Genomic DNA, 21,671 nt, shown 5'->3' with positions numbered 1-21,671 from the left:
CCAATGAGTCCGTACACTACAAAAGGCAAGAGCTATTCCGATACAGGAGATACGATGATAGCATCATACGTAGTAAACAAACAGTTTCAACGATTCCATCCATAGCTTGATTTGTTTAATGGAGAATAATTGAAAAGACAATTAGATCGGACTCCTCTTAAAGCTTGCTCGAACTTAGAGCATCTCCAATTCTCCAAAACGAGTATATAATTTAAACCATTGGAGATGTTCTTATTATCTTTCTTTTTTTTGTTTCATAGTTATTGTTTTGTTTTTAAGTTTTAACTTAGTTTTAGGCAAGCGAAATTTGTTGACTAAATTAATTTTGCGTGCGAGATCAGTAGTAAAAAGCAAACACCAAAGCTTTTTTGTCAATAAAATGATACAATCAAAACGAATTTCAAATTTGTTTTTGAGAAAATTACAAACGCAGTAGATAGACTTCACAAAGGGCCAAAGCAACCAAACTCTTTGACGACTGGCAAGTTCAAGTCTTCGGTCTTCCTACGACCCGCCATCGTGAAGTAGTAGTCTCTCTCTTACTTATGAATAAGGGTTTTGTATATGGGCTTGGGCTTTAGTTTGGGCTTTTAAAAGATTAATAAAATGAGAAGTATGATAAATCCGATTGGTTACGTTTGTGTGACATGAAATGAAACGGCTAACTTTCGATTCCTTATCCACGAAATCTAGTTAATTATCTATCTCCCTCCACCAATGATGACACACAGTTTCATCAGGTAGACAAAATGATGCAACCCAATGCAAAACTTTTGTCCCCATCCGCTAAATTTCTACCGTCACCTATAGAGCCACCGCAACACAACCGTAGAACCACCGTAGGAGCACCTCCGTCATTGGAACGAAACTGCAAATTATCGCGACGGAATCTTAGTAAATCCTCGTTGCTTCTACTCCTCACCACTCAAACAACTCTGACGCCATTGCTCGACTTCTCTAAAGCTCAAGCAGATACAATTGCTAACCCTAATCTCACAAATTGCGAAAACAGAGTAAGGAAAATGTTTATAAACTGGATTTCAATTTCAATGTCTCCTTATTAATTCGATTTCTGTTTCCAATTTTCCCCAGATTCCGACTAAGAAAGCGTTCATCGACGTGTCAATCGACGGCGAACCAATCGGGAGGATCATAATCGGATTATACGGAGACGATGTACCGGCGGGAACAGCTAGATTCAGTAGCATTGTAAGCGGGAAAGCTGGAATTACTTACCGGAGAAAAGATTTTGTGAAGATTATGCCAGGTTATGTCCAACACGGCGGAATTAGATCGTACGGTGTCGATGCCGAGCGTGCCACCGCCGCGGTGGGGAGTCTCCAAAACCTAATTGAAGAGTGGGAGAGAGGGAAGAGAGGAGAGATATGTAATGTAAATAAGGCGGGAAGCGTTGGAATCGTGGTGAGAGATCCGTCGAAACCGCCGCCGAAGACGAAGCTTGTGGCAAGGAATGGGAAGCTTGTGGTCGAAGAAGAGGTAATTGCGGTGGGGCCAAACGGAACGGAGTTTGTTATAACGGCGGTTGATTCGCCGGAGCTGGAGGATTCGGTTTTGGTGATTGGGAAAGTTTTGGAAGGAATGGGAGTTGTTGAGAAGATGAGAGAAGTGAAGACTGTGAGGGATAACACTTCATCTCCTTATTTCAGGTAATATATTACTGACCGTTGGATTTAACTTGTGTTTTTGAGATCAAGGGTTGTGATTGTGGTTCTGGTGGTGTGAACAGGGTGGCTAAAGTGATCGGAGATAAGAGAGCTGTGGTGGCGGAGAGAGGGTTTAACCGGCCTTATTCTAAGGTTGTAGTCACCAATTGTGGTTTGATCGAGTCACAAACTCTATGAATGAGCTCATTGTTTGTTGGCAACGTTTTTTGTGTGCTATGCAAGACAACTTAAACTGTTAAGCACATCAACCACATGGAAAGATTGCAGCCATGGTGGTTTGGTGGAACTACATTATCAATTGAGTAATTATAAGCGTGTGATTGAGAAATTGTTGTCTTGCGCGGTTAGGCCGGAGCATAGTCCACAGAATTGAATTGCTTGGGCCTTAACTGGATATTAAAGAGTGTAATAAACAATTTCTACTATTTCTATTTGCCCAAAACAAAACTGTCTCGGTCCATAATAAAGCCCGAATTTACTCTAAAGCCCACGAGCCCACGCATCCCCTAGGGTTTCTGTGTCTTCAAATGTGACCTATCCTCTTCTGCTACACTACCCAATTTATTCTCGGCCGGAAAGTCTCTTCTTGATTATCGTCCAGGGATTGCAACAGAGAGAAAGTAACGATGCCGGCGAAACAGAGGACAGCTAAGGTCAACAGGAATCCTGATCTGATCAGGGGAGTTGGTAAATACTCAAGGTCTCAGATGTACCATAAGAGAGGTTTGTGGGCAATCAAGGCCAAAAATGGAGGCGTTTTCCCCCGCCACGACGCTAAATCTAAGGTTGATGCTCCGGTGGAGAAGCCACCGAAGTTCTATCCAGCTGAAGACGTGAAGAAACCTCTCCCCAACAGGCGCACGGCAAAACCAGCCAAGCTCAGGTACTTAGCTGATACACTGTCTCATTGTCTTGGAGTCTGAAATCTAGCTCAATGCAATAGTTGTTTTCTTTGGTTCTTAAGGAGTGCTTTGTATGCATTTAAATCTTTGAATCTCCCGAAATTTTTTGACTAGCTTAGTGTTTTGAAATCGTTAATTAGTCATTGTGGTCTGTTCTATTTGGTTTGTGAATTTATCTTGATTTCTGTGGAAAGTTTGCCTCTTTTGCTTGTATTTTGTGTTACATTGTTCGGAATTTGTTATGTTGTAATCCGATATTCATATTTCTCTATTGCAGAGCTAGCATCACTCCAGGGACAGTGCTTATCATCCTTGCTGGTAGATTTAAGGGCAAGAGAGTTGTCTTCCTTAAGCAGCTTGCCTCCGGTTTGCTTCTTGTGACTGGTGAGTTTTATGCTAATCTACTTTCTTTATTTGCCACATTCTTTATTCGAAATGCAGAACGCCCATTCACTAAACTTGCTTTCTGTATTCTGTATAAAGTTGACATTCCTGTTTTGTTATTGACCTTAGGACCATTCAAGATCAATGGTGTTCCTCTGAGACGTGTTAACCAGGCCTATGTCATTGGTACTTCCACAAAGGTTGACATTTCTGGAGTTACCCTCGACAAATTCGATGATAAGTACTTCGGCAAGGTTGCTGAGAAGAAAAAGAAGAAGACTGAAGGAGAGTTCTTCGAGGCTGAGAAAGAGGTATCCCAAACATTCTTCTTGTCTTTCTCTAAGAGTCATTTGGTTCTCATTTTGTAATAGACGATTAAAGTTCTCTCCTTTATACACTACCCAAATTAAAAGCTATGCGTGACCTCCATATACTTTTTTTCCTTCCGCAGGAGAAGAAAGAGATTCCACAGGGAAAGAAAGATGACCAGAAAGCCGTGGACGCAGCTTTGATCAAAGCTATTGAAGCAGTTCCAGAGTTGAAGACTTACCTCGGAGCAAGGTTTTCATTGAAACAAGGAATGAAGCCCCATGAGCTTGTTTTCTAGATTTCATTACTTTTTTTCTGAGGTTTCTAGTGTATCTGTCTCCTGAAGTTTTACACTCCAACTGGTTGGTTCTGTTCTCGTCCACTGACCAGAGACATAAAATCTTGGCTGCTGCTATCTGGATTTCTGTCTTATATGGATAATTTATCAATCCTGTTTTTGAAGGAGAACTTTTCACAAGATTCTAGTAATGCTTAAGTCATGACGAAGTGATGAAATTGAGAATTGAAAATAACATTGCAATAATGATATAGTTTAGCTTACAATCTACTTCGAATATTGAAACTCTTATTACTAGTCTCTGTCACATGCACCGAGATCAAGCTGGAGGTGCTTCTAGACGAATTTGATCATTATCTTTAGGTGTTTCTTTGCTAGCACAATCAGCAACTTTAGCTCCGGCCTCAACATCTCCGGCCAAACACCGTCTCCATTTTCGTCTCAGCCAACCTAAAAGCCCACCACTCTTTATCATCTCCAACGGATTGACTTCAGCCACTAGACCAGTTCTCTGGCGGCTCCGTGCGCAGAATCGACCCAAGAAGCAGGAGAGAACAGCAAGAATGATGAGAACAGATATGACAGCGAAGAAGGGTCCAATGGAGCTGGAAGAGTAATGGTTTGGAGCGTTTGGTGCTGCGATTAGATTGGCATTGGTAGCCATAGGTGTGATCTCATTGCCTCCTAATTGTTGTTGAGGTTGTTGTTGGATAGGAAACAATGACGAGCTGCTACTACTACTAGCCATAGCCATTGAATCTAATGAAATTTTGGTTTTCGGTGATCAAGATTCAATATTTGTTGATTGAGTAACGGGGTCATTAGTATATATATACATAGGCATGTGCACATTGATCTTTTGAAGAGCTTTTAAGCCGACCAATGTTTGTTGAAGAAGGACATGTAAAGGTGAATAAAGCGGAGAAATCCTCATCAGCTTCATCAAAAGCGTCTCAAACTAATTATAAATGATATATGTGATCCATTGCACTCTTACAGGTGAAGGAATCGTCTTGCTCTGATTTTGGCGTTGGTCAAATTGTGTGGGGATTATTAGCCTGAGTTTTTAGATAAACTACTCTCTAACTCTGATTTTTTTATCATCCTGTCAAAATAGTTTTAGGTGAAAAGATTTAATACTACAAAGTTGTAAGAAAAAACAAATCCTATTATGCATGTTACGGTCCACATTAAAAGGCCGATATAATTGTAAAGCCCATGAGCCCAAGAAAGCCCTAAAATTTAATTAGGGTTTCAGTGTCTTCAAATTCACCTATCCTCAGCCTCAACTCTCTCCTCTATCCACTCTCAGCCGGAAAATTTTTCCTTGATTCATTACGACAGAGAGAACCATGCCGGCGAAACAGAGGACCCCGAAGGTCAACAGAAACCCTGATCTGATCAGGGGTGTTGGTAAATACTCGAGATCCCAGATGTACCATAAGAGAGGTTTGTGGGCTATCAAGGCCAAAAATGGAGGCGTTTTCCCACGTCACGACGCTAAATCTAAGGTTGATGCTCCGGTGGAGAAGCCACCGAAGTTCTATCCAGCTGAAGATGTTAAGAAACCTCTCCCCAACAGGCGCACGGCAAAACCAACCAAGCTCAGGTACTTAGTCTGACACTGGTATCGATGCAATTATCTTCCATGTGTTTGGTTGATTTCTTTGGCTCGTTTGCTAAGTGGGTTTGTATAAGATTTGAATATCTGCTGGAAAAGTGTCCAAATTTTGCATTGTGTAAATCATTTGTCTCTAGGATATTTGAAGAATAGTTGAAATGCATTGGTTTGTGAAGATTGTTAGTGGAGTTAAACTTGAATTTCAAAAGGTTCATAATTTCTGTGAATACATCTAGTTTTCTTATACATTACTGTTATTAGTATGATTAAGCTTGTCTCAGGTTGATAGTAAAAAGAAAAAAAGCGAATTTGATTTTCATTTGTATACCAAATTTAATGTCTATGCTCTGTAACGTCTTCAATAGATCTTATATATGTTTCCAACATGATCCGATCTTCTTATATCTGTATTGCAGAGCTAGCATTACTCCAGGTACAGTGTTGATTATCCTTGCTGGTAGGTTCAAGGGAAAGAGAGTTGTCTTCCTTAAGCAGCTTGCCTCTGGTTTGCTTCTTGTGACTGGTGAGTTATTCTCTATCTGTTCTCATGAACTTGTCTCCTATAAATCATTTGAAGCGAAGCTCATTCACTGATTTTTACCATCTGAATTGTTCATCCTTTTTTTAACAATTCTTTAGGACCATTCAAGATCAATGGTGTTCCTTTGAGACGTGTTAACCAGGCCTATGTGATTGGCACTTCCACAAAGGTTGACATTTCTGGAGTCACCCTCGATAAATTCGATGATAAGTACTTTGGCAAGGTTGCTGAGAAGAAAAAGAAGAAGACAGAAGGAGAGTTCTTTGAGGCTGAGAAAGAGGTATAACCTTATATCGCAAAACATGGAAAGGACGCAATTCATCTTGTGTTTCTCTCCTTTAAATTTGGTTATCACAGTTTGTTCCGGAAGAATAGACATTGAAAATATCTTTATATCACTTGTTATTTTCCAAACCAAAACATATGCTTGACATAACATCTCTCTTTTATATTTCACAGGAGAAGAAGGAGATCCCACAGGTGAAGAAAGATGACCAGAAAGCTGTGGATGCAGCTTTGATCAAAGCCATTGAAGCAGTTCCAGAGTTGAAGACTTACCTTGGCGCAAGGTTTTCATTGAAACAAGGAATGAAGCCCCATGAGCTTGTTTTCTAGATTTCATTACTTTTTTTCTGAGGTCTCTAGAGTATCTGTCTCCTGAAGTGTTTTACCTTCTAAATGGTTGTTTTGTTCTTGTTCACTGAACACATACAATTTTTGGCTTATACATTCTCTGTTCTTACGTATGGACAAACTATCGATCCTGTTTTTGATTGTGAGCTTTGTAGCGTGGTTCGTGATAGAAATGGGATAATTATTGTCAAAAAAAAAGGGGATCGTTATGCTATATAACTCGGTATGAAATTGAACATAAATATAGAATAAACATCAAAATGGTATGTATGTGCAAGCTACATGAACATTGGCGTTATCTCATTCAAAAATCATTCACCGTTTTCTATAGGCATTTCTACAAATCTGACACTTTTTGATGTAATTTGAAGTAAGTATTCTAGGATTAAATCATAGATCAACTATAAGAACCTCGATAATCTTCGTTTTCGTGGATAGTCTCCTTGAGAGACCAAGCTATAGCAAGACTGATGCAGGAAAGGACTAGAGCAGGGTAAGCAAACATCGAGAGATATTTCCATTGATGAACAATGGCTTTTAAGATGCTTAGTTGGCAGCCTCTGCAATCTAAACAATACTCATAAGAACACTCTTCTGGAACTTGGTTCCGTTCATACTGATGTTTCCAACTCCACTCGCCTGGCTTGTCGAACATCGTTATGGTCCCACATCCCACCGGTTGTGCACAGCAATACTTCTGCACATATATCCTAAATATAAGCATGCACATTTTCATATAGACATGTCTCTTATTAATAGTAAAAAGATTCAAAACTTACCCAAACATTGCTGTTTTTGCTGGCATTGTAATTACAGTCATGTTTGTGAATGATACAATAGGTTACTTTCTCGAACTTCTCCTTAGAGACCAACCTACCAAGTAACTGTGGCACGGTACGGTTGTCCTTGGCGGGATTCTTAGCTATGCCAAAAGTGGTGTTGTAAATGGAACATTTGATTGAATAATAAGATACAATGATAATGAGCACAACCATGCCGTAGAAGAAGAAATTGAAAAGGCGTTTGGAGCGGCAACAGATTCCGTATAGACCGATCTGAGGAATCAGCAGAAGAAGCAGACCGAGTAACGTGAACTGGCTTGAGGTTTCTCGGATGCAAGAAGACATTGTTGTTTTTTGGTATAGACCTGTTCCCATCATTGTGAGGCCTATACTTATCAAGATTATTGTTGTCATGGTTAGGAATCCAGTTCGCACTTCTGACATTTTTGAATCTTGGGGAACGTAAAACCTTTTGTATTCAAGCGAATTGTTGTTTGAAAATTTGGAGTTTCTTTAAAAGAGATTGAATCAAGGAGATGAACGAGTTCTTAAAACTTTTCTGGCCAAGTTTCTGTTGTCTTTTGGTTTGTTTGTCATGGAAGGTAACAATTACGAAATAAATCTTATCTTAGTTTAGTTTAGTTTTGGTAGTTAAAAGATTGCTCAACGGTCGTTCCTGTTAGGGCAAATGCCTTCACTATTTATAGAAAATTTGTTCTTGTTTCAATGTTTTAACCAAATACTCTGTTTTATATCATAGTTATTTTAGTAAACCAAAACTCATATTCTTTTTATACAAACAATAACGGTAACAAAAAATAAAAATCTTTTAGACGTTTACTCATCTAAATTGTGATTTGATCTCTGAGATTTGCAGGTAAGATTTTCTTCAGGCAGGGACTTCGTTGGTCTCCAAAGGGGTTTTACTTAAAGTGGAGGTGTGTTCTTTGAAACCCAACATTTTGTTCAAAGCTCCAACATAAGCTTTAACGCTCGACACAACAATGTCCATTCCTGCTCCGGTTCCACTGTAAGAACCCAAACTCAGTGAGTCAGAGTAGTTACTGCGATTCTTTTCTTTAGCTTCAGTTGCTAGATTAGTTTCAAGTTTCAAACAAGGATGATGAAGTTAAAATGAATTTACCTAAAAGTTCTTTCAACAGATTCACCCGTTACCGCGTTTGTTGATGAGTAGTTGTTGTCTCCGCGGATTAGAACCCGTGTGGTTGCAATAGCATCAATGCCTTCTGTTACTGCATTCATCGAGTACTCAAGCAGAGTCGCAGGTTCCTGTATATGCATAGCTAATGATCAGCATTAAACAAGTAATCATTGATATATATATATATATATAATCGGCAATCCTAGCAAAAGAAGTACCTTAACGATAAGATCAACTGCCTTGTAAGCTGCATCTACAGGTCCGGTTCCAACAGAACAAGCTACATGCTCTTTGCCATCGGAGTCAGCAAGTTTTACAGTAGATGTTGAGAGACCGAGAGTTCCACAAGTTATCTACACTCCCACTTTCCATAATCAGCATAAGAATAAGAATTGACTAAAGAAGAAGTTAGAACAAGTAAAGAGAGAAAACAAATCTCATATCCACTATTCACCTGCATGTCCAGGAGTTTCCAGACAGCCTCTGGCTGAAACACTTCATCAGATACTAAAGCTATTAAGTCAGCATCGGTAACTCTCTGTATCACCAAGGAACAAAGACAATCAAGAGACATTATGCAAACCCACTAATTTTATATTTTTTTTCTAAAGCAAAAACTCCAATTTTTTCTGCATCATCATATAATTGGACACTAAATGCTTGAAAATTTGGGAACAGCACCCAAACCAGTGCCCTTTGAGGTTCTTACTACCTTTTTTTGCTCTGCCACAGCTTTGAAACGCCAGAAAAGGTTGCTTAGCTGCCCATCATCCAGGACATAACCGAGCTGAAAATGTAAAAAAATGATAAGAAAACATTTTCTTCCTAATATGGTGACAGCAAGTATAGATATGGGTAAAGACATGTACCTCATTTAAACGGTCTTTCAGTGCGTGACGCCCACTGGATAAAATAGTATGTAAGCATTGGTTTGAACAAGACAAGCCCATTTGGAATATCAGTCTGAACAACAAAACTTCCATACCTAAGCTTTCCCAGCACGATGCCAGCATCATTTGATCGCTCAAGCCCAATCTCTTCGGGGGACATAATTTCATAGGTACCCTTGTGCTTCAGCATTCCATCCTAAATAGAGTGCATGAATAAAGACCAAACAATACTCATTAACTAAGTTATGCAGAAGATTGAAAGAGTAAATATGCAAGTCAAGAGTTGAGAACCTAATGATGATTCCTTCATTAAATTCTTTTCAGGCTGAGTAAATGCTATAAGGGTAAGTTTATCTTGCAAGAACTAAAATTCCAGACTAGGAGAGTTACATTTCTCCCGTTTAATAAAAAAGTGAAGCAGACTTTAGTCACAGAGACACTAAGAATAGCATAAATTACGATTGATTAACTGACCTGATGAATACCACTTTCATGCGCAAAGGCGTTTGCTCCTACAATAGCCTTATGGGGCTGCGTTTGCATACCAGTGTACTCCTCAACCTGAGAAAATGAGAATAGACCTTAAAAAAAAGGAAAATCGCCAAATAAGAAAAATATACTTTTGTTTCCACAGAGTTAAGAATGAAGTTCAAAATGTGTACCATCTTGCTTGTCATAACAATGTGCCGGGTATCGATTCCAGTAAATAGGCCTCCTAAGACATGATCTCCACGGCATTTTATGGCCATGACAACCTACACAGTAAGAATAAAATGTTCAAGAAATAATTTAAGTATTTATATGCAGTTCACTATGAGATCATAAACTGAAAATCACAAAAGTCATAATGCCTTAGTATGTAGCATAATATCTAAGTAACTATGGAAAGGAAGCTACTTCAGGAGGCTTTCATATCTGACCTCTTCCAATGAAGCGTTTCCAGCTCTTTCGCCAATTCCATTGATAGTCACTTCCACTTGCCTCGCGCCCGAATGTGCACCCTGAATTCAAAAAAAGATTGACATGTTAGTAATAACTTCTAACAGCTAACCCGATCCAACCAAATATGAAAAAAAAAATGGCATACAGATAAAGTGTTGGCGGTGGAGAGTCCAAGATCATTCTGACAATGTGTAGAGATTATAACATTTTGGATCCCAGGAGTATTAGCTTTAATATCAGCAATCAACTGACCAAACTCACTAGGCAAGGTTATACCAACAGTGTCAGGTATGTTAAGAGTGGTTGCTCCAGCTTTGATCACTTCACCAAGAATCTCGTATAAGTACTCTCTCTCCGATCTGGCCACCAATTAAACATTTCACGTTAGCAGAATCAGCTACTAATAAAGGACCATCAATACATTAAAATACCATCGAATCCAAAAAAAAAGGAACTTGAGAACATTCCATGACGGCATTTTACAACAAAACTATTACCTTCCGGCATCTTCTGGACTAAATTCAACATCTTCACATCCCAAGCTTCTGGCGAATCTAACCATGTTCCTAGCGATCTCAATAACTTCTTCTTTACTCTTCTTCAACTTATACTTCAGATGAATATCACTAGTGGCAATAAACGTATGGATTCTTGGCCGCTTAGCGTACTTCACAGCTTCCCAAGCCGTCTCAATATCCTTCTTGTTACATCTCGAGAGACCACAGATTACAGGGACATAGCCATTTTCGTCGACGGTATTGCCAACAGTCTCAGCTATGGTTTTAACAGCTTCGAAATCGTCTTTTGAAGCAGCGGGAAATCCAGCTTCGATGATGTCGACTCCGAGCTTGGCTAATTGACGAGCGATATCGAGCTTTTCCTTGGAGGTTAGTGTAGCTCCGGGAGACTGTTCACCGTCTCGGAGAGTTGTATCGAAGATTCTGACGTAATTGGGATCGGATATACGGTTAGGGATGTAATTGGGACGACGGCGAGGAGCATGAGGTGGTAGAGGTGAAGAAGCGGAGAGAGAATACGAGACACGGAATTTTCCGGCGGTGGTAAGAGAGATGGTACGGTGGTTCTGTGATCGGAGATGAAGAGATGAAAATGGTGAGGTGGAGGAGGAGGATAAGGCGGGAATTGAAGGTACACCGAACGATGGTGAAGAGAGATTAGGGCTTTTGAGAATCGAAGACTCCATTGCCGTGGAAAATCAAAAACCTGAGAGAGATGATAGTGTGGCGGCGGCGGCGACGGGCGACGGCACAGTGTCTCTGGTTACTACTTTGCTAGTGAATATTTTTGATTTGTTTTATTTATTTGAATTGTTCCGAACCGAACCGAACCAAACCAAAACCAGAAACTTCTCTTTAACAGTCAACCAATTGGAAAATGAACCGGTTTAAGTATGGTTCTTTTGACTCCTTAGTTTTCATCGCCTCCGCCTGCACCAACCTCCAAAAGGACGTTTTTCAAATTATATAACATCATTTTATTCTCCGCTTCTCCATTTTAGTCAAAAGAATCACAGAGAGTATTTTTTTTAGGTATCGTGTAATGGCTTTGACTACAAAACCTCACCATCTTCAGAGATCTTTCCTCTCTCCGTCGCGTGTTTCCGGCGAACGATATTTGGAATCTGCGCCATCATGTCTGAGATTCCGTCGCAGCGGTGTCCAATGCTCGGTGGTGGCTAAGGAGTGCAGAGTGAAAGGAGTGAAAGCGAGACAGATTATTGATAGTAGAGGGAATCCGACGGTGGAGGTTGATCTGATTACCGATGATCTGTATCGTTCGGCTGTTCCAAGTGGTGCATCTACCGGGATCTACGAAGCGCTTGAGCTTAGAGATGGAGACAAGAGCGTCTATGGTGGTAAAGGTGTATTACAGGCTATTAAAAACATCAATGAACTTGTGGCTCCAAAACTCATTGGAGTTGACGTTAGGTGAGAATAAGAATTCGTTCCTCAATCTAAATGAACATATAAACGTCGTGATTTGGAGTTGGTATGCTTAGTTAGATAGAAATCTTCGGAGTTGTTTTAGCTTTGTTTCTCTGCTCTGGATTACTACTGGTCAATTTGGTGGACTTGGATTCGAATCGTAATGCATGACTGTTGAATTTGGAATTCTAGTTAAGGTTATTAAGGTTGTTTGTTGCATGTAGTTTTAATTTTGCTTCATACTTGATACTACTAAGTGTTGAAGTAGGTGTCATTGTTGAATTGTTCCGTTTGTGGTTTCTGATTCTGAACCGTTGGGAAACTATAATCGGTGATGGATAGTTGAATGTAATATTTTTACCTTATTTTCTTTAAGGAACCAAGCTGATGTCGATGCTCTTATGCTGGAACTGGATGGGACCCCAAACAAGTCGAAACTCGGGGCTAATGCGATATTAGGAGTGTCATTGAGCGTTTGCAGGGCAGGTGCTGGAGCTAAAGGAGTGCCTTTGTACAAACACATCCAGGAAACATCAGGAACAAAGGAGCTTGTCATGCCAGTTCCTGCATTCAATGTGATCAATGGAGGCAGTCATGCTGGGAATAGTTTGGCTATGCAAGAGTTTATGATACTACCTGTAGGAGCTACCTCATTCTCGGAGGCCTTCCAGATGGGAAGTGAAGGTCAGTTAGTGATAACTGGGTTTAACTTGCTAGAACTTAAGAAACTATGGCGGCTCCTAATTTTTCTTGAGTTTGCAATGAAATGTCAGAAAAACAGAAAAGCCTTGATAAGCAGCTTCCTGTTTCATATTTCTCTTTTGGTTCCAAAGTTCTTCTATTCTTTGGATTATCACAAAGAATTGTTTTTCTGATAGTAATGCATTTAATGTACTTTGTTGATTACAGTTTATCATACATTGAAGGGGATAATCAAAACTAAGTATGGTCAAGATGCTTGTAATGTCGGAGATGAAGGAGGGTTTGCGCCGAATGTTCAAGATAACAGAGAGGGACTAGTTCTGCTCATAGATGCAATTGAAAAGGCCGGTTACACTGGAAAGGTAATCAAGTTCTCTTTCTTTTTAATGCTAATACTTGCTAAAGTTGCATGTCATCTGTGTTTCCCTAAACAACTTCTGGCAGCTTCGGTGTCAATCTTACACCACTCACATAATATATAATTTTTGCAGATCAAAATAGGAATGGATGTTGCTGCATCAGAATTTTTCATGAAAGATGGTAGATACGATTTGAACTTCAAGAAACAGCCAAACGATGGAGCTCACGTACTGTCAGCCGAGAGTCTTGCTGACCTCTACAGAGAATTCATCAAGGATTTCCCAATTGTCTCTATCGAAGATCCTTTTGACCAGGATGATTGGAGCTCATGGGCTTCATTGCAATCCTCTGTGGATATCCAACTCGTGGGAGATGACTTGTTAGTCACTAACCCGAAGAGGATAGCTGAAGCTATTAAGAAACAGTCTTGCAATGCTCTACTCTTGAAGGTAAAAATAAAAGTTTTTATATTATTTTCTCTTTTCTAATCTCAATTCTCTAGACCATTTTGACAAAACCCCCGTTATTGGAGAAGAATTTCAATTTGTTTGTAATTCATGGTTTCACAGGTTAACCAGATTGGGACAGTCACTGAGTCAATTCAAGCAGCACTTGACTCAAAAGCTGCAGGCTGGGGTGTGATGGTTAGTCACAGGAGTGGCGAGACAGAGGATAACTTCATCGCAGATCTCTCTGTTGGTTTAGCAAGCGGACAGGTACATCAAATCCTCTAAACCTGTCTGTATTACTCTCTAGTGTTTGCTTATCATTCTCTGTTTTGTAGATCAAAACTGGTGCTCCATGCCGAAGTGAACGATTGTCAAAATACAACCAGGTAGTTAACTAATATCCAACTTATGCTTAATACTATACTCTATATACCACATATCTGAACCCTTGAGTTTGATTTATTTCCATTGCAGCTTCTCCGTATCGAAGAGGAACTCGGCAATGTGCGCTACGCCGGTGAAGCTTTCCGATCACCATGAGAAATTCGAGAAAGGCACTCATTGGCGGCTTTTGCTTACAGAATTAGGTGAAACCAAATGAGGTCCTCCTAGTATCAGCTCCGTTGTAGCTGTCTCTGAAAAGTATCAGATTTTCTACAAAAACAAATAAAAGAACAGCTTTTTCACTGAGTCTTCTGTTGTAATGTCATTGATACCGATATAAACATGGATCGACCAAAGCGTTTTTCAGATTAATCAGATGCTCAGAGATATGTCGATTTGATTGTTCCAATGATTAAGAAGAGTGTTTCATTCGTGTTACTTAATATTAGAAAACTTGTTCACGCTTGAGCCAATGGTATTGGCATAGTTGTCGGTCAACGAACAAATTAGTTGGCGTTATTCCTTCAGCTAAACGGAACAAAAAACAAATATACAATTAACAAAATACTAGATACAAAAAGAAAAACAAATTAACAATTTATGTATATTATTTCTTTATAGATAAAATATTTACATCTTTTTAAATAATTTAATCAATTTCGAATAATCCCAAACAAAACTGAAAATTAAATCGTAATGGAGAAAAACCTCTGATTCTAACGATTAAGACTTCGGATCTGAAGGAAATTATGTGGAGCTGTGAGCAAGTTCTATTATCCTTACGCCAATTTGGCTTTGAAGTTAACCATTTTAAATTTTAATGATAAAGTTGAGTATAACACGTAATGGCCTTAATGGGGAAAACATTTGAGTCACGTAGTAGTTATTTTCCGTGTTTAAATTTGATTTCGCCATTAAGCATAAAATCAAGCCATCATCATGGACATGAACCACCAAGAAACAACAACGTTAATTGATGATAACATATTCCCCTTTTCTTTGTAGTACCTTTTATTTTCTTAACAAATCAAAATAATCATACGGTTTGCAACAAAAAAAAGTTGAAAAAAACTTCTTAATTTGAAGTTCTCACAATGTATAAGCACAAAACACTAACATTTAACTTGGAAGCTCAGTATTTAAAATGCAAAATATAAAGGCCACAACTACGATAAACAATTAAGATAAAGTACTGGTTAACATAAAAATAGCGAAACCAAATCGTTTCAGGTTATGCCAGCCCCGCCAAAAAAAGGTGGCTACGGATCTTTGGTGACCAATTTATTAGCTATCCATCAAGTCTGATAGTGATAGCAACCAATATGTACGTCCATCTTTATATTTATTGAAAAATAATGATATATTGGGAGGTCAAAAATCGGATAAGCTTATGATTCTTTTTGTGCATTTGCATTTTATTTACCCAACATATGGACCATAATATTATATCTTCTGTTTATTATGGTCTATATGCTAGAATGTAATAATACATCGGAATTTTGAAAGACTAGAAACATTGCTTTGAAATCCTGTGTATTTTGCACCCAAAAAAAAATAAAAAAAATTGTGTGTTTATATACGCAATTTATTCTTAACCACATAGTAGTTGTAAATTGTAAACGCAAACAGTAAACATAAAACATTCCATATTATTGACGTTTTACGTTTGTGTTTACAATTTGCAATTGATGTTTGATGATAAACGCATCGATCGTCAATATTTGATCAACAAGACTAAGATCATTGAATGCGACTATGCGACCGGTTGATTTATTAACAGTATCCATTTGGTCCTTTCAATATCACAAAAATCTTAAATTTCCTTTTTTTTTTAATATCCAAGCAAATATTCTAGGGTATTTCTCAAAAGTATATGTATTTTATTTATTTGTAATCAACTGCTCCTTGGAATTACACTTGTATATATTTTCTGATATCTAAATACCTACTTCTACTTTATCAAAAAAAAGTTTACCTACTTCTAATCAATCTTAGACACAAGTACATAAATTTTTAGACCATGCGTTTGCGATCTTGCGTTGACAGTCGTACGTCTACCCCAAAAATCAGCAATGTACGTGGATTGCAACTATTTGACTTTTTGTTCCATGTGCAACTTAATCTGTCAAGAAACCCCGAGAAACAACTCTAATCTCTTCACTAATAAAATAATCCGACGAGCATAACGTGTGCCATCAACTTAATTTACAAAATAAGAAACCTTCTTAAAAATTAATCAAAAAAGAAAAAGAAAAGTTAAATAATCAAACCTATAAATATTCGTAACGACTACAAAGTACAAGAAAGTCTCATTTGAGAATAATTGAGCGATAAAGAAACGGTATGACGTCGTTTTGCTCCATGATTTCTCTTCTTCTTCTTCTCTCTCTTTCATCGGCGGTTTTCTCCGATGACGCTTCTTTCCAGAAACTTCCGGTGCCGGAAACTAGGTCAGGTCCCGAAGCTTTCGCTTTTGATTCCACCGGTAAAGGGTTCTATACCGGTGTCTCCGGTGGTAAAATCCTCAAGTACCTCCCCGAGACGGGTTATGTTGACTTTGCCCAGATCACTGAATCCTCGTAAGTCTTGTTCTTTTCTAAGATCATAACTTTTTGATGATTATGCTTCTTCTGGGGGTTTTGAAATTGGAATCTAAATGGCATTCGTTTATTAACACTCGTTTCTTTATGGCTACAATATTATGGAATTATGATTTATGACTGATCAGAGATGATATAGCCTTCTTATTTTTACAAAAAATATATCATATCCGCATTTTAATCCGATTCTCTTTTGGACTATTTGAAGTTACGAGATGATGATTTTATGGTTTCTTAAGGAAATAATCTAAAAACTCCTCTAAGCTACTTATCATGTAACTTGATTAAAATTTCACATGTGAAATCTTGTTACATGTGTTGTATATTACAAATAATGGATGATACTTACTCAATTTTGTCCACCCGTAAAAGAATTCATGTAGGGACGAGTGGACGAAAAGCAACCTTTTTTAGTTCCTTGTTTTTATCGGCTTACGTTAGCAATCTGTCATATACCGGTTTAGGTGACCAAAACGCATCTCGGCGTTCACACACACACATGCCTCCACGTGAAAAAGAGTCAAAAACTAAGATACACATGATACCTATGGATACTAACATATAATTTTGTTGTTGTACTAATCAAAAACATTTTTATACTACATGGGAACTCTTATAAGTTCATGGTTATTTGTTTCTCTTGTTCTTAAAATGTTTTTTGGTTTGAATACTTTAGGAACTCTTCATGGTGCGATGGTACTATTGGAACGGCTTTAGCCGGACGCTGTGGTCGACCAGCAGGAATAGCATTCAACGAGAAAACAGGTGATCTTTACGTCGCCGATGCTCCGTTGGGTCTTCACGTTATTTCTCCCGCCGGTGGTTTGGCTACGAAGATCACCGACAGTGTTGACGGAAAGCCTTTCAAGTTTCTTGACGGTCTTGACGTTGATCCCACTACTGGTGTCGTCTACTTCACTTCCTTCAGCTCACGCTTCTCCCCAATGTAAAGTTTCTATCTTCTTCTATACATAAATTAATTGTTTTAGTTTAAATTAAATTTTGAATCGAAACTCTAAATTTAAACTCAAATGGCAATGGATTTTTTTTTTTTTTTGGCTTTAAAAATGAAAATTATTTACCTTTACATATATGTTACTGCTTTCCACAGAAAATAAAATAATATTCCAAATTATTTATCCACAAATTGATTTTAATTGGTAAAGAAAGTACTTTCTCAAATAATATTTGCTATATATTGAATATTCTGTTTATTGGTTATGTATGCAGCCAAGTGTTGATTGCATTGGGGTTAAAGGACGCGACCGGAAAGCTCTACAAATACGACCCATCGACCAAAGTCGTGACTGTACTGATGGAAGGGCTAAGTGGTTCAGCCGGGTGTGCAGTGAGCTCAGATGGTTCGTTTGTGCTGGTTAGTCAGTTCACAAAAAGTAACATCAAGAGGTATTGGATCAAGGGACCCAAAGCTGGTTCTTCTGAAGACTTCACCAACTCAGTCTCAAACCCTGACAATATCAAAAGAATTGGCTCTACTGGAAACTTTTGGGTCGCTTCAGTGGTGAACAAGATCATCGTACCTACGAACCCATCAGCAGTCAAAGTTAACTCTAATGGTGAAGTTCTTCAAACAATTCCTCTCAAAGATAAATTTGGAGACACTCTGCTCAGCGAAGTCAACGAATTCGAGGGCAATTTATATATAGGAACTCTCACCGGACCATTTGCTGGAATTCTTAAGCTCGAAAAGGGTTCTTGTCCTGCCACTTAGATCTCTTATTTGAATGCATCCGATGTGTTACAATAATATATATATATGAGCTTTTTATTTATTTCTGAATAAAATAACCACTTAGATCTCTTAATTGAAATAGCAATTTAAAGCATGGTTATCTTGTATAGTGTTTGATTAATTTGATATTTTTTTTCAAAAGGCAAGCGTAACATTTGATCTTCAGTCACCATCAGATATCACGTTCCCATGTATTTTGATTTTTGAGTACTTCTAGATAGTGAAAAGAGGACAAAAGAGAGGGGAGATCCGAAGGTATGAAATAAGACATGTTGACAAATGTTGTTCAAAAGGTCCAACCACACACACACGAATTCCACACGCTAATTAATAAGATCTCCAACCTTACGTCGAAGACAAGTACACCTTTTTTTCGTTCATGATCATTTACAAAAGTTTTCGGTTATATCATGGGCGTCGAGTCGTACTCTTTGTCTGAAGACTTTTTGTCTATTGTACCCACTTTATTAAAGCTCACCAGTCAAACTTCAACAAATGTCGCATTAGACACTTCCAATTTTTCTCGCTTTTTTTGTCCTCTAACTAGTAAAACTAGTCCCGTTTTCTTATTGTAGCTTGAGCGTCAAAAAGTTAACAATTCTAATATTGTCTTCCCGGATCATCTTTAGTTTTTTTTACCATATCATTGTCGCATATACGAACGCTCTAATTGAAAGCGAAGGAAGGAACAAGAGAGGGGTCCCGGGTTGAGCTAGCTGTATAATGAACATTACATTATACAAAAAAAGGATTTAATCTTTAAAACCAATATATGAATATTTGAAAACTGTGAACAATCTAATTTTTTTGTAAAAATATCCTAAGCTATCTAAAATTTGAAAATACTATGCAAGAATCATCAATTTTCCAATAATATAAGATAACCATGCTTTACATTGCTATTTCTGTTAATTTTATAAATCCTCGTACATGCAATATTTACATTTCTTTCCTTTTACTCGTGTTTTTGTTTGCTTTATATTTTTTGCCTATTTTCTTCCTAACATAAAAGAATCATTCTATCAATCATAGTCTGAAGAAAAGCTGTCAAATCCCCAGAAAAAGAATTTATCCATTTATTTACGGAACAGTAGATCTTTTCTTTTTCGTGTTATTGGTAACGTCAAAAAAAAGGAAATTTCTATTTAGTATTTACCTTATTATTTTATATATATATATGTGCATATACACCCACATAGAGATCATTCGTGTACTAATTTTACCTTCATAGACTTAATTAAGATACGATCATGGCGTCGTTTGTCTTTGTGATTTCTCTTCTTCTTCTCTCTTTTTCGTCGGCTGTTTTCTCCGATGATGCTTCTTTTCAGAAACTTCCGGTGCCTGACAAGAGGTCAGGCCCTGAATCTTTCGCCTTTGACTCTACCGGCGGATTCTACACCGGAGTCTCCGGTGGTAAAATCCTCAAGTACGTTCCTGGGAAGGGTTATGTCGATTTTGCCCAGATCACAGATTCCTCGTAAGTGTCTCCTTCTTAGGATCTCCAAGATTATAACTTTTCAAGATCATGCTTCTGGTTTAAGGAATCTTTTTCTTATCAAATATCAATTGTTATCTAATTAACGATCTTGTTTCTTTATATAGTAATTATTATCTAATATTCTTAAGACGTATCTGGCTCATTATTATTTTAAATTGTTGTATATATATTGTAACAAAATATTTGTATTGCTGCATTTTTTAAGAAATATTTTTTAATCGGTTTGATTACTCTAGGAACTCGGCATGGTGCAACGGAGCATTAGGAACCGCTTTCGCCGGAAAGTGTGGTCGACCAGCGGGAATAGCCTTAAACAGCAAAACAGGTGATCTCTATGTCGCCGATGCTCCGTTGGGTCTTCACGTTATCTCTCCCGCAGGAGGTTTGGCCACAAAGCTGGCCGACAGTGTTGACGGAAAGCCTTTCAAGTTTCTTGACGGTCTTGATGTTGATCCCACCACCGGCGTCGTCTACTTCACTTCCTTCAGTTCCAAGTTTGGACCCCGGTAACGTGTTTAATTTTCTTACATATTTATTCATCTATAACACTATAACCTTATTATGAACGAGTTATTATAGATAGGCAATAGTACAATTACATATATAATGCTATAAATTCCTTCTTTTTAAAAATCTAGTATATATATAGGAAAGGACAAAATTATTAATTTACAAAACTGTTATTAGAAAAAAAACGTTCTTAATTATGTTGGTTTACTAATAATTTTTTCAAGTAATTAAGTTGTAGTATATTTTTTTCTTTCAAAATCAACTTTTAAATGCTTATTATAGAAGATGGTAATATATGCATGTTATTTAATATGTGTACTAAAATAATTGTTGGTTATGCAATGTAGGGAAGTGTTAATCGCAGTGGGATTAAAAGACGCGAGCGGAAAGCTGTTCAAATACGACCCAGCGACCAAAGCCGTGACTGAGTTAATGGAAGGTCTAAGTGGTGCTGCTGGTTGTGCAGTGAGCTCAGATGGTTCATTCGTGCTAGTTAGCGAGTTCATAAAGAGTAACATCAAGAAATATTGGATTAAAGGGCCCAAAGCTGGAACTATTGAAGACTTCTCAAGTCTTGTCTCGAACCCCGACAACATCAGGAGGGTAGGTTCTACCGGAAATTTCTGGGTCGCCTCTGTCGTGAACAAGGTTGTTATGCCTACCGACCCTAGGGCGGTCAAACTAGACGCTAATGGAAAAGTGCTCCAGACCATTTTCCTCAAGAATGAGTTTGGGAATACTTTGCTTAGTGAAGTCAACGAGTTCAACGGCCATCTTTACATCGGAACTCTTACTGGACCTTTCGCCGGAGTCATGAAACTTTAAATTGGTATCAACTATATGGTTCTTTGGTGATTACCATTTTTGATATCATTTTGAAAGGTCTGTTTACAGTTATTTTAACCATAATAATATCCCCTCAAATGTCCTGCTTGTTACGTGGGTGACACAATTGTTCGGTGATTCCTTGAATAGGCTACTACTACTTATTGTTTCATATTTTCGAAGAGATTATCTCTAGTTCTTAAGGCTTTGGTTTTCTTTGTTTTCACCCTTTGTTTTACTTCATAAAGACGAAAAACAAGAAAAATTAAGTATCTATACTAAAAAAAAATATGATCTATAATTCGATATGTACACACGTTTATACATTGACTTTTATACAACACGTTAGTAGATAGAACCGTCATTCTTATAGTATCAATATATAAACTATAAAGTAAGATACTAGAATGCGGCCGATTTATATAGGTACATCCATTTTGACCATTTTAATGTCATAAGATCTCGAAGGTGTGAAATGTGAATGGTGGTGAT

General features: G+C 38.0%; 10 protein-coding genes across 13 annotated transcripts; 6 read left to right on the top strand and 4 right to left on the bottom strand.

The window, feature by feature from the left end:
* Positions 1-341: 341 nt before the first annotated feature.
* On the top strand, positions 342-2,151 carry AT1G74070 (Cyclophilin-like peptidyl-prolyl cis-trans isomerase family protein). 2 transcript variants are annotated; one of them, NM_106067.3, is made up of 3 exons: positions 342-1,013; positions 1,093-1,667; positions 1,748-2,151. In NM_106067.3, the coding sequence occupies exons 1-3, from the start codon at positions 750-752 to the stop codon at positions 1,860-1,862; spliced, it is 954 nt and encodes a 317-aa protein (NP_565079.1). In that variant the 5' UTR covers positions 342-749; the 3' UTR covers positions 1,863-2,151. The 2 variants fall into 2 exon arrangements, with proteins under 2 accessions (NP_565079.1, NP_001321038.1); NM_001334626.1 differs by having other exon boundaries at positions 378-1,013; positions 1,093-2,123.
* Positions 2,152-2,173: 22 nt separating this feature from the next.
* Positions 2,174-4,394, top strand: AT1G74060 (Ribosomal protein L6 family protein). Its single transcript, NM_106066.6, has 4 exons — positions 2,174-2,568; positions 2,865-2,971; positions 3,101-3,282; positions 3,423-4,394. The coding sequence occupies exons 1-4, from the start codon at positions 2,312-2,314 to the stop codon at positions 3,576-3,578; spliced, it is 702 nt and encodes a 233-aa protein (NP_177546.1). The 5' UTR covers positions 2,174-2,311; the 3' UTR covers positions 3,579-4,394.
* On the bottom strand, positions 3,791-4,381 carry AT1G74055 (uncharacterized protein). The gene has a single exon (NM_106065.2). The coding sequence runs from the start codon at positions 4,330-4,332 to the stop codon at positions 3,898-3,900; it is 435 nt and encodes a 144-aa protein (NP_565078.1). The 5' UTR covers positions 4,333-4,381; the 3' UTR covers positions 3,791-3,897.
* A 208-nt stretch (positions 4,395-4,602) lies between the features above and the next one.
* AT1G74050 (Ribosomal protein L6 family protein) lies at positions 4,603-6,573 on the top strand. The gene is made up of 4 exons (NM_106064.4): positions 4,603-5,187; positions 5,616-5,722; positions 5,839-6,020; positions 6,200-6,573. Exons 1-4 carry the CDS (start codon positions 4,931-4,933, stop codon positions 6,353-6,355), a joined length of 702 nt encoding a protein of 233 aa, NP_177545.1. The 5' UTR covers positions 4,603-4,930; the 3' UTR covers positions 6,356-6,573.
* Positions 6,574-6,770: 197 nt separating this feature from the next.
* TET17 (tetraspanin-17 protein) lies at positions 6,771-7,599 on the bottom strand (the record flags this gene model as incomplete). Its single annotated transcript, NM_148653.2, has 2 exons — positions 6,771-7,070; positions 7,153-7,599. 2 exons carry the CDS (start codon positions 7,597-7,599, stop codon positions 6,771-6,773), a joined length of 747 nt encoding a protein of 248 aa, NP_683494.2.
* Positions 7,600-7,828: 229 nt separating this feature from the next.
* On the bottom strand, positions 7,829-11,502 carry IMS1 (2-isopropylmalate synthase 1). Of its 3 annotated transcripts, none has more exons than NM_106063.3 (12): positions 10,647-11,502; positions 10,295-10,508; positions 10,128-10,208; positions 9,870-9,962; positions 9,682-9,768; positions 9,303-9,403; positions 9,187-9,220; positions 9,030-9,104; positions 8,772-8,855; positions 8,536-8,670; positions 8,300-8,445; positions 7,829-8,183 (listed from the first exon to the last, which is right to left on the bottom strand). In NM_106063.3, exons 1-12 carry the CDS (start codon positions 11,351-11,353, stop codon positions 8,045-8,047), a joined length of 1,896 nt encoding a protein of 631 aa, NP_177544.1. In that variant the 5' UTR covers positions 11,354-11,502; the 3' UTR covers positions 7,829-8,044. The 3 variants fall into 3 exon arrangements, with proteins under 3 accessions (NP_177544.1, NP_001322763.1, NP_001322762.1); NM_001334624.1 differs by having other exon boundaries at positions 7,835-8,183; positions 8,300-8,459; positions 10,647-11,440; NM_001334625.1 differs by lacking the exons at positions 7,829-8,183; positions 8,300-8,445; positions 8,536-8,670; positions 8,772-8,855 and having other exon boundaries at positions 8,959-9,104; positions 10,647-11,440.
* ENO1 (enolase 1) lies at positions 11,479-14,452 on the top strand. The gene is made up of 7 exons (NM_106062.4): positions 11,479-12,098; positions 12,472-12,779; positions 13,005-13,159; positions 13,289-13,606; positions 13,727-13,873; positions 13,942-13,992; positions 14,081-14,452. The coding sequence occupies exons 1-7, from the start codon at positions 11,710-11,712 to the stop codon at positions 14,144-14,146; spliced, it is 1,434 nt and encodes a 477-aa protein (NP_177543.1). The 5' UTR covers positions 11,479-11,709; the 3' UTR covers positions 14,147-14,452.
* AT1G74035 (uncharacterized protein) lies at positions 13,836-14,168 on the bottom strand (the record flags this gene model as incomplete). Its single annotated transcript, NM_001334623.1, has 2 exons — positions 13,836-14,000; positions 14,040-14,168. 2 exons carry the CDS (start codon positions 14,166-14,168, stop codon positions 13,836-13,838), a joined length of 294 nt encoding a protein of 97 aa, NP_001321249.1.
* A 1,715-nt stretch (positions 14,453-16,167) lies between the features above and the next one.
* SS2 (strictosidine synthase 2) lies at positions 16,168-18,488 on the top strand. The gene is made up of 3 exons (NM_106061.4): positions 16,168-16,569; positions 17,267-17,536; positions 17,821-18,488. Exons 1-3 carry the CDS (start codon positions 16,334-16,336, stop codon positions 18,320-18,322), a joined length of 1,008 nt encoding a protein of 335 aa, NP_177542.1. The 5' UTR covers positions 16,168-16,333; the 3' UTR covers positions 18,323-18,488.
* Positions 18,489-19,403: 915 nt separating this feature from the next.
* Positions 19,404-21,516, top strand: AT1G74010 (Calcium-dependent phosphotriesterase superfamily protein). The gene is made up of 3 exons (NM_106060.3): positions 19,404-19,823; positions 20,081-20,350; positions 20,702-21,516. The coding sequence occupies exons 1-3, from the start codon at positions 19,594-19,596 to the stop codon at positions 21,177-21,179; spliced, it is 978 nt and encodes a 325-aa protein (NP_177541.1). The 5' UTR covers positions 19,404-19,593; the 3' UTR covers positions 21,180-21,516.
* Positions 21,517-21,671: the final 155 nt, after the last annotated feature.

The sequence above is a fragment of the Arabidopsis thaliana genome, assembly GCF_000001735.4.
Source record: "Arabidopsis thaliana chromosome 1 sequence".
Taxonomy (NCBI): domain Eukaryota; kingdom Viridiplantae; phylum Streptophyta; class Magnoliopsida; order Brassicales; family Brassicaceae; genus Arabidopsis; species Arabidopsis thaliana.
Note: the sequence above shows the minus strand (reverse complement) of the source record. Positions and strands in the feature narration are given on the sequence as shown.